This window comes from Chenopodium quinoa, unplaced genomic scaffold, assembly GCF_001683475.1.
Source record: "Chenopodium quinoa cultivar QQ74 unplaced genomic scaffold, ASM168347v1, whole genome shotgun sequence".
In the NCBI taxonomy this organism is placed as follows: Eukaryota; Viridiplantae; Streptophyta; class Magnoliopsida; order Caryophyllales; family Amaranthaceae; genus Chenopodium; species Chenopodium quinoa.
In genome coordinates, this window is record NW_018745170.1 from 853,247 (window position 1) to 864,341 (window position 11,095).

At 35.0% G+C, this 11,095-nt stretch overlaps 1 protein-coding gene across 1 annotated transcript; it reads left to right on the forward strand.

Annotated features, from left to right (window-relative positions):
- The first annotated feature begins 571 nt into the window (after nucleotides 1-571).
- Nucleotides 572-10,826, forward strand: LOC110710274. Its single transcript, XM_021888546.1, has 12 exons — nucleotides 572-786; nucleotides 889-937; nucleotides 1,021-1,069; nucleotides 1,911-1,981; nucleotides 2,418-2,476; nucleotides 2,655-2,753; nucleotides 3,568-3,625; nucleotides 6,361-6,497; nucleotides 6,590-6,646; nucleotides 9,168-9,265; nucleotides 9,673-9,884; nucleotides 10,411-10,826. The coding sequence occupies exons 1-12, from the start codon at nucleotides 751-753 to the stop codon at nucleotides 10,467-10,469; spliced, it is 984 nt and encodes a 327-aa protein (XP_021744238.1). The 5' UTR covers nucleotides 572-750; the 3' UTR covers nucleotides 10,470-10,826.
- Nucleotides 10,827-11,095: the final 269 nt, after the last annotated feature.

Here is an 11,095-nt window from a genome sequence, read left to right on the forward strand (position 1 = left end):
ACCGGCGGGAGGGAGTGTGGCCGGCGTCGAAGTCGGGAAATAGGCTGGGCGAGGCTGGTGGTGGTGGGGTGGGGACGATGGCTGGGGCTTGGTTGGATTTTTTTTTTAATTTTTGATTTTTTAATATTTTTAATTATTAATTAAATAGATTAAAAAAACAACGAATCAGTAGATGTCACATGGCTCAATTAACCCTTATCGACTAACGGAGTTAACGTCCGTTAATTATTTGGGTATTTGACTATTTGGGGCATTTTTGTTAAACTCAGGGGTATATGATGTATTTGGAAAGTGTCATGAATATATTGTGAATAAGCAAATTACTCAAGGGTATTTGGTGAAATAACCATTTTTTTTTATTTACTATGTACTCTCTCCGTCCCTTTATTAGAAACCTATTTTTAATTTTTATTACTCACGTAATAAAGATAAATAGATTTCAAATTATAGGGACGGAGGGAGTAGTAGGTACTAACTTAACTAATGTTACTAAGTTTAGACCCAACTTGTTCCTCAACACTATTTTTTTTGTTTGGATAGGAACAACATTGAAGTCAATGATTTAGTGGATCACAAATTTCCAAAATAATTGATATACCTCCAAATCCAAATCTCCTGCCCTCCTGGAATCAATTGAGCAGTTAACAAATAGCAGAGCTGAGCTCAGCCCTAATTTTGTCCCCAAATCCCTAATTGAAAACCCCTGCATCTCCAGAAATTCTTCTAATTTCGTTGAAGGAAACCCTGATTATGGTCGATCAAAACCCTTATTCAATGGGAGAATCGGTAACTTCCGTCGTTACGCTGAACTTGCTTTCCCCTAATTCTTCCAATTTGTGTTTTTCTTACTGAATTTTTGTGTTAATTTCTTTGAATCTTTATTTGCAGAATTTTATTCATGATGAAGATATAAGGCTTGATACGATCAAAGCTAGATGTAATTTTCTGTAATTTAAACTCAGTTTTGTTTATAATTGATGAAATGTATGTGTTTTGAAAGGGGTTTTTGGCATTTTACAGTTAGAAATGTCATCAAAAGGCATGCTGAATTGACAGAGCGTCTTTCCAGGTATGGATTTTTCGAATTCAATTATGTTTGAATGGGAATAGATGGTTAAGAACTTAATTAGAGGTTTTGTGCAATGAAAACAAGCTTCAAATTATGGCATTCTTAAATGTTGGAGTTAAATTTTGTGTTCCTTCATCAAATAATTGGAGAAATGGATTTATTCTTTCATGGCATCATCTCGGTTCATAGATTACTGTAAAATTTTTCAGAGGATATTAGCTTCATACTTGTGAAGGGAAACTTTTACTTATATCAGTTCACGTCTCGTATGCTAACAGCTGGGGTGAGTAGTATTTGATCCTGATGACATTTGCTGTCATCAATACCCTCAAGCACGAGTTCTATGCATTTTGATTGTAATTAAACCCAATTGCAACCAATTTTCGTCATGGCACTCCTTTATGTTTCAAAGAAAATACTGTTCTATGCAAACACTTGTATATAACTATATGTGAGATGTGCGTCTAGTGTGTATATTGTAAGACGCACCAAGTAACCTCATACAAAACGTAATATGTTCCTCTTAAAGCTACTAGTTGGCCTTTTACAGAAGATAACTACTTTACATGAATCTTGAATGTTTTGGCTACTAGCTAGTGGAGTACTTGATTACAATCATAGCAAATTGTTACTCTATTGTTCATACTATAATATATTACAACTGCAATAACATATGCGTATATCGCAAAAAATTTAACATAAATTGAAATTTGTGATTCTCTGTTTTTCAGAGTAATCTGTTAGGGAATGGTTTAGCTAGTCGTTTGAATTTGACAGTCTTTTGTTGATAATTTTGTTATGTAAAAATAGCTTCTAACTGGAGTTTTTGGTTGTCTTTTAGGGATTCTGACAAAATGGTTTTTGAGCGTTTGCAAAAAGAATTTGAAGCTGCACTAGCTTCTCAAACTCAAGGTATTTGGTTCATAATAATTAAGTCTATGGGAATTTGGTGTGTCTTTCTGCCAGTCATACGCTTATCATAGAATTTGGCATAGGCATAGGATTATGTATATATGTTTGTTGAGCATGCTCACACTCTTTTACCAATAATTACATTCTTAAGTGTTTGACGAGCTGTTAAGAAGTGTTCTTTACAATTCCAAATTGTGACATCATTTATACACTGTACACCTTCACTTGGTCACCATGCCTTTAGTACGTCATGCTGTCACATAGTGCTAGATTATGACTGCTTACACCTCCTTCTCTCGCATTTCTAATCAAAGTAAGTTAAGTGGTACTATGTATAAGATTATGTGCTTTTCCTTCTTGTCACAGACACCAATGTTTGTCTAATGTATCTTTTTCCATTTGTCTTATACTCCTATGATTTGTTATCGTATTTCAGAGATCTATCTGGAAGGTGAAGAGTGGAATGATGGACTGTTAGCCACTATAAGAGAGAGGGTATGCCATGTGGATACATGTTTTTGTATCGTTCTGTAAAGTTTTTATCTATTTATTTCTATGTCAGATAATGAACTTTTATGTTTTAATGTTTCAACTAACTCTCTTGTCACATACATGCAATTGGTTGAGGTACTTGTTTTTTTTTTTTTTTTTTTTTTTTTTCCCCCCTTGTTAGGTTCACATGGAGGCAGATAGGAAGGCAACATCAGGGGATTCCAATATGGACCTAGACTCTCCCTTGCTTGAAAAAATCACTTACAGGGTGGGAAGTAAGGTAATATCACCTATAGTCCAATTTGTAAGAATATTGTTAATGGGGGTGAACCATAAGTAAGAGTCTTGATGGAACCAAGTATACAATGGTTTCTCTCAAAGAAATGTAGACTATTATGTGTTAGCATCTCTGCTTGGAAATTGGCTTGTGACTTCAAACCAAGAGAATATTTTTCTAGTATTAATAATAGCAGAAAAGTTTTAAAATCTGTCTTTTAGAAATGGGTCATGATCTGCTAAACTTGGTGTAAACATGTTTTTGTTTTTGGATAAAATACTACTACAGTGACCTTATGCTGTTCTTAAGGAGCGCTCACTTCATATGGCACTTAATTCTTTTACTACCATACATCATTGGCTTTCTGAATTATTAAGTTAGAAAATTATTCTTATGCATGGAATAGTCTTGTGATCCCTGATTCCACAAAATACTGAAGTGAGTGGGTCCAATGGGGGGATCTGATCCTAGAATTGGACAATATGCAGGGCGCAAAGTCCTCATCTTGAGTATTGCATTGTTTGAAATCTAAGTGGTTGGGAAGTTCTATTATTTAGGTTAATGTATACATTGGCTACATGACACAGCATTTACATTGATTGAAGTTTAAGTTCTTGACTAATGAATGCATATGCATATTATATGACTGTGCTGTAGAATGACAATTGGGTGTATTTCGTGTCAAAATTATAATTATAATCCAAATGTCAGCTAAATTTTGAGCAAGGCTTATTAGTTGATGTTTTCAGCTTTTTTCCGAGTGAAGTGTCTGATTTAAGGTCAATAATATATAGTAAATCTTAATTTACTTGTACAGGTTATATGTTGTCTGGAAGGTGCAAGGATTGGTATACAGTATGAAACATCATTTGCTGGTAATTTAAATAGTCCTTGATGCTGTTTGTTATCACCATGCAATATTACTTGTTACATTTTGTACTCGGTGTCGAATCTATTGTGATTCATGTGATTGGACAAATGCCCTTGTTGGCGTTGGTGATTTTGATGGTTTTGTATATAGTTAACTGAATGAGAAATAGTAACACAACAGTATTTTATATGCAATTACTTAATTTGTTTGGCAGTGTTGGGCTATGTTTCTTCACCCCTTTTCAGTTATTTATTCTTGTTAAATTCAAACCAGACCTAAAAAATGAAGCTTTTAGACATTGGCTCTTGTATAATATCTGCTGGAGGTGTCGTTGCTTTATGGTCTGCTTTGCTTCTTCTGGCTTTTTAATCTGGTGCTTGCTTATGGTTCCAGTTGGTCTTTCTAAATCAATTCTTCAACAAAAAATCTGTTCGAGATGAGCTTCATGTGGCTACATCTCTTCATACCCTACCTATAATAGGTGTCATGCTGAGTAGCTGTGTTGCTTGCTTGTGGTTTTGCTTCCATCGTGAAAAACAGACCAGAGGATCACTGAAATGTATTGCTTGACTTTTGATCTGGATAATTACATCTTTAAGCATTTCTGTTCCTGTACAAAAGAGGATGAATGTCAGAGTGGTGCAGCTCCTGTTCAGTGGCTCATAAAGTTGGTTACATCTTGCATCTAATCCATAGAGATGGCCAGAGCAGCATGGCATTGCATCTAAATTGGCTACTTCTATTACTCTTGGTATCTAACACATGAAGATTTTGTCTTCTTTCTCTTTTTTCTTTTCATCCTTTGGGTCTTGGGGCAGGATTATTATTTGGTACTCTGATGGGTGGGGCGATTTCTTTATCTAGATATCTTTTCGACTTATTTTTTTTTTTTTCAGTCTGGGTTTAAATTCCTAAGAGTCAAATTAGGCTTTTCAGTTCTGATCTAAAATTTTCTCTTATCAGATTTTTTAATTGGACCAAACTTTGACCTTATTTGTACACTAATCCATAAAATAAAACATATCAAATGAGATGTCATTACTCATTAGATTCATATTAATATGTACTTTCCAGATATGAAATTTCATAATTTTAAATAACGAGTTTAAAGATATTTTAACGAAAACTAAACGCAAATAAAAAGACAAGATCAGGTCAGATCTAATTTGATTATTTCATAATTAAGCTAATATCAACTTAAATTAGTTGAACTGTACATAGCTTTAGTGGTAAGATAATATGTACATGGAGAGAACATTTCTCATGTTTTGTACCTATTTTTTCTAAAAATTGTTTTGAGAAAGCAGTACACTTCTAAGCTCTTATTTTCGTGACATAAGGGGATCAGTGAGATATAATAAATGATTCTAATTCTTGTAATTTGTATTGGATAACATGATAAAGTTGGTTAGGGGAGCTTTACCATGGCATCAAAGTTCTTGTATTTGGTTAGTTTATCAAATTAAAAAGACGAACTGAAGCAAGCTTGTAAGGGGTTCACAAAGTGGTAACAAGGTGGTATTGGGTTGGAACTCGATTTTTAATACCTTTTTTTGGTTGCTGTTAGGGAATGATTTTGTTCTTTTTATTTGATACCTAGAGGTGTGGTATGAGCCATACCCACCTCCCCTTGGGTTTTTAAACCACATACCTTGTCGGTTTGAGGTATGGGCTTAGAAACAGAAATTTTCTTAAACAAACATTAGATATGGGTTTTACCCATTCTAGACCCGTACCTCATACCTAAAATCTACATTTCAAATGCCCTCTAAAGAGTTTAAGAGAATGATTTTAGTCTTCACAAGAATTGGGTACATAGCAAGCAGTAGGACAATTATTGTGATAACCAAAGTGCAATTTATCTGGTAAAATATTCTGAATTTCATGCTTAAAGCATGTATACCCTCTGTCCCATATATATTGTAACACAGTGAAATGGCTCGCAGTTTAAAGAGAATGAAAAATATGGAGAGAAAAGTGGGTGCCTGTAGGGCCTCGTTTTAGATGAAAAGTAGAGAAAAAATCCTACCAAAAATGCTATTTTGCAATCAATAGGGACAGTTCAAATAGGTATTTGTAAATAATCAAGGGACGGAGGAGTAGATGTGATCTATTACTGGACACAAAAACACATCAGAAGGCGAGCTATTGTATTTAGAAAAGATCTATGCGGATCATAATGTCGCATATATCAGGACAAAAATCTTGTCAATGGAAAAACCTATTTACCACAAGGTGGCTAGAAGTCTTTTTTCCTTGCTGAATCCTGGAAGTTTGTATAAGTCCTTTGGGCTAATATTTATCATTATCTAATTTATTAGATCATATCCCTCGTTTGCCCATAAGTTCCTCTTTAGAAATTATGCTATTCTTAAAGTCTTTTTATTTTATAAAATGAACATCATCCTGAATCCCTGGTATGTTAGCCTTCTTAGGTAGCACGTGGTTTTAAGAAGCATTACTATAAATGTCTCATGTTTTAGGGTTAATTTTTTTTCCTTTTTTTTTTTTTTTTTTTTTTAATAATAATATGTGATATGTTTTATTTATCTGAATGCATATATATGTTCACCAAAGGTATGTGCACCTTGCTTTGCCTTGATTGCATATTTTATTCTTGCCTTGTGCCTAGACCCCATAAGAATATTGAAGGATTTTGGATGGTTTCTGTCTTGCTGTAAATTGAACTTGCATGTACTTTTAGATATTGTTTCACCATACTGTATTCGTTATGAGCAGGAGAGCCGTGTGAACTGTATCATTGCGTGCTAGAGAGCAAGTCATTTCTGGAGAAGATGACGGTTTTAGAGCACACCATTCCTTTCTTCCTGCCAATACGAGAAGCTGAAAACGATCTTCTCTCATCCAATGCAATGGTGAGGTTAGTTACCTTACCCTTGTGTACTTGCTTTGTAAATCCATACCTTATCTGCCTCTTCTGAGAAGAATTATGTATATCCTGTTCCAGAAATTTATAGATCATGTTGGAGAACTGTTGCAGGCATATGTGGATAGGCGGGAGCAGGTAAATTTAACTTGTTTTCCTTGTGTCTCCTGATTTAGAAGTCTGATTATGATATACTATGCTGCTTGTTAATAGTTCTAAACGAAGCCATATCTTTTTTCTTTTCTTTCGTAATCAACAACCTATGTCTATAAGATTATCCTTGCCACTGCAATAATTCCTTTAATGAATTCTGGTATAATAGCTACACTCTTAAGTGATTCTTTTTGTTATGGATCCCATATTGGAAGTTGTAGAAATACGCATAAGATGTTCACTGCCTTGCCTTTCCTTTTTGGTGTAAATTCCTCCTGATATTTTGTCTAGGAAAGTCCCATGCCTTTTTGTTGTTTTTGTTGTTGTTTTTTTTTTTTTTTTTTTGGGGGGGGGTGGGGAGGGGTGGGGGGTGGTTCTGGCTCATGGAAGTCTTGTAGATGTGAGGTTGAGAAAATGATTGATATGGTGTGCATGACACAGGATATGTGGGACAATATATATGGCAAAAGCATGTGTGTAAGATCGGATAGTAAAATCATCAACATTTGTTCTGAGAGTTTGAGTTCTAAATTTCGTCATAGGGGGAGCTAAACACATGCTATCTCATGTTTGCTAAGGGTAGTATCTTGGATGGTTAGTGACTCTTTAGTCTTTACCTGTTGGTCCTTTTATGGATAGGTGAATTGTAATTTTCTAAGACTGAAACCTCTCTGCCTCAATCATCTGTTTATTAACCCTGGAATGGATTTTTTGTAAAAAACAATTTCTACAAACTGGGTGGGTTGAGGAGTGAGGCTGATATATATTGCAGTTCAGCAATATGATCTCGACATCACGTTTTCTCATTGTTTATGAGCGATGTAGAGCATGGGCAACAAAGAAGAAGTCCTCTAATTTTTTATTTTCTCCTTGCCTTTTTCTGAAACCTCATTTTCCGATGGCTATGCGGTTTGCTCTGTCTACAGCCATTGAAGCTGGTTTTGGAAAATTTGTGCTTGAGACGGACAACCTCAAGCTCTTCCATCACTTGAAGAAGGGTCTCGTTTCACCTTCTGACTGGGCATGTTATTAGAGATATTATGTTGTTAGCTAACTCTTGTGAGCATGTGTCTTTTTCTTTTGTAAAAAGAGGGGGGGGGGGGGGGGGTAACAAGGTCGCTCATGACCTTGCCCAACTTAGCAGGAGCTTCAATGGTTTAAGGGTGTGGCTTGTAGAGTATCCTCAAGAAGTTTGTAACAGCGTGCTTGCTGATTGGAGTCTATTACTCCTTAATAAGATGAGATTGCGTCCCATCAAAAAAAAAAAAAAAATCATCTCCCACTTTTCCTTCCTCTTCCTTCAAATCATTGTATTGGAAATTGAAGTTCTTTAGTGAATGTGATTGTGCAAAATTTTAGTCAGATTATTGTTATATTCTTGGTGGAACGAGTATCTCATGTAATATCCTAGACTTTCATTGGTATTACCTATGGTATCAGTGTCAACTTCCTTGCTCTGGTAGGTACATGTACTTCAGTAATCTTGGACAAATGGAAATTTATGGATAGACGATAACAACTCAGTCTCCTTTTCTGGATCTCTCATCCCTCATTCTAGGCCTGTATTGCTAAAAACTGTCACAATTTACTTTTGACAAAGATTGAGTCAAGTAGAGAACAGCCAACAAGAATAGATTTTTGTGTAGTGGATCAAATGCACTGAGGGAAAATGGTTAACTAGGGCAATCAGTTTGAAATATACTATATTGGAAAGATTATTTGATCCTTGCACAGATTATCACTTCTTCATTTGGTGCCTCAAGTGGCACATTTGAGGAGTGATATATATCATATATTGTAACCTCTCCATTATTGTTAACCGAGAAAATGTCAAAAGATTGATTGGGTGGAATATAAAATCATAAAATGTTGGGGGTGAAAGAGGTAATCATATATTTTGGTAAGTAATTTTCTCATGTGTCTATTTATTAGATCTAGTATAACTATAAACAGGTTGGATTCATATAATCATATATAATTTTAAATTTATCTTAAAATATGGTCAAGTTCAATTAGACCAGGAGATCACATCAGACCAAACCAGACCTTGAAAAATTCAGTTCATTTATTATATCACCTTATCTTAGTTGAAAAGAATATAACCTTAATTGCAAATATCCAAAGTAATGGATCCGAAAATCAATCCTCTACTTGTATGTTTCATCCAATGATGGAAAAAGCAAAGCTTTGCTCGCAGAGATACATGGAACTATGGAAGTGAAAGATATTGGAGAAAATCAAGTTTTTAAGCTGATTGCTGAATAGATTAAAGAAGACAATTTAATTTCTGTCTCACCTTCCTCTCTCACTTACTCTAGTGCCTTATTTTGGTGCTAGGTGAGAAGAAGGGTCGGGGTGGGGCTGATTTGCATGTATGAGACTATGAGTGCATTTTAGCTGTATGAATTTATGGCAGTGTGTTCTTTTTTGGAAAATTGTTTAGTCAGAATTGTAATATGGTCATATGTACTGATGATTATGATGGCATTCCGAATTTGTCACACAGGTTCGTGTTATGAAAGAGTTATATGAGAATCAAATTGGAGATCTTTATCATAGTTTGCCTTATCATATGATCGAATTTGTGCTGGAGGATTTCGAAAGGTAAGTACATTATGTTATTTTGAGTTCCTTTGGTAGAAGACTTAGTGAGTTGTTGCATCACATTTATTGCTGTTAGGATGGACTGTGGATGAGGGGAAAATTGATTCAGACACTTCTTTGTAGACAACTCCAATTGTATGTGCAATATTACCAGAAAAAGTGTTTGTGTGTGTGGTGGGGGGGAGGGGGGGAGGTGGGGGTTTGCATTTTCTGTTTTATGGCTGTTTGGTGGCCTTTATAACAGCTGAATGTTGGATCTCATGATTTTTTGTTTCTCGTCAACTTAAACAGTCTGAATTTAATTATTTGACCATGCTAAGCTATTATATGCAGATGAATAATCATGGAATTGCTGTTATCTTGCCCATGTTCTGACTACTATATTATGGTTGTGAATTTCCTCTCAGCACCAGGATCACCATCAGTCTTAAATATGCAGATTTGGTGTCTGTCCTTCCAACTCGAGTCAGAGTCATGGCTTGGCCATTGCACTCATCCAAGAAGGGCCTTGGTCCAGGTCCAATGAACAGAAAAGGAAGTGGAGCATTGCCAAATCATCTTATTCCCATGCGTCTATCTTATGCAGAAGATGCCCTGCGGATTTTTAGTTTACCCGAAGGTAATATTTTGGATTTTGAACTGAACGACTTTCCTTTTGAGCTGGTTGATAGATAATTATGTTTTCACAACTTGGTCATATATCTGACTTAAACATATGCTACTAGTAGGCTAGTAGCTAGCTACTCAATCCCTCCTGATTTGAATTGTCACTCTGTTTCAAACTTTCAAGTTTTAACTTTTCTTAATGAAGGATTCCCATGATTTCACCGATTTAAAATTTTCAAAATGTCTCCTTTCTATCTTCTCTTCACCACTCCAACTAATTAGGGGTATGTGTAAATTATAACAATAACCTGTTATTATTTTTTCCGGACTTCCCAATATATATGCGTGACAATTTTTTCCAAACAGTAAGGTTTCAATATTTGTGAAACCTGCTAAGAAGGAAAAGTTGCAGTTTGTTTGTTTTTTTTTTTTTTTTTTTTGACAAATGTTGCAGTTTATTTGGAATAAAAGGTGGTGTATAATTCTTGCTATTGGCATTCTGTTAGGACTATGTTTTTCCTGACTATCGTTTTATTCAGCTTTTGCAGAAATTGTGTTGAACTTGCCACCTGCACTCCAGCAGATATTCTCTTCGTAGATATCAACTGATTGAGATTTAGAAAGGTAGAGCCATACTAGTCCTTTGTAAGCAAAATTGTGTCCAATGCGCTGCTCTGTATAGTTCTTTTATAGAAAAATTTCAATTTCTCCGCACAAGTAACACTATTGGCCTTTTGTTTAAGTAAATGAAAGTGTGTGTGTTTGGGGGGTGTGTTGGGGGGGATAATTGTGGATGTACATCAATTTTATTTCAACTTCTTAAGTATGGTTATTGCATTATCTGGATTGTGTAATACGACAATTTGAAATTTTCTGGCTGTAGAAACTAAACTGCTGTTTATCCGATTGTTTCTGATTTCTTGATTTTTACTGTCATGTTTAGTCGTTTTTCTCATGGTTTTCTTTGTTGCATGATTGCCTGAGTTTATTAAATGTTATTTTCTTCACATGTTATTTGTAACCATATGATAATGGATTTAAAAACCTAAGATATTATTTCGTATATGATTAGTTTTGTGTGTAACTATTTTAAAATTACAACTGCTTTTTCCATAACCGTCCTACCTTGAAACTGGAATTTTGATGGGCTTATTTGCTGTTGAATGAACCTATGGCTAAAAGAACGAATCGGGGTGATTAGAATAGTTAACTGTCAACTAGCCA

Excerpts from the sequence above, each read along its gene's own strand:
- LOC110710274 (XM_021888546.1), top strand. The coding sequence starts at position 751 with ATGGTCGATCAAAACCCTTATTCAATGGGAGAATCG. Across the intron at positions 2,754-3,567 it reads CTTACAGGGTGGGAAGTAAG|GTTATATGTTGTCTGGAAGG; the intron begins GTAATATCACCT and ends TTACTTGTACAG. Across the intron at positions 9,885-10,410 it reads GATTTTTAGTTTACCCGAAG|CTTTTGCAGAAATTGTGTTG; the intron begins GTAATATTTTGG and ends CGTTTTATTCAG.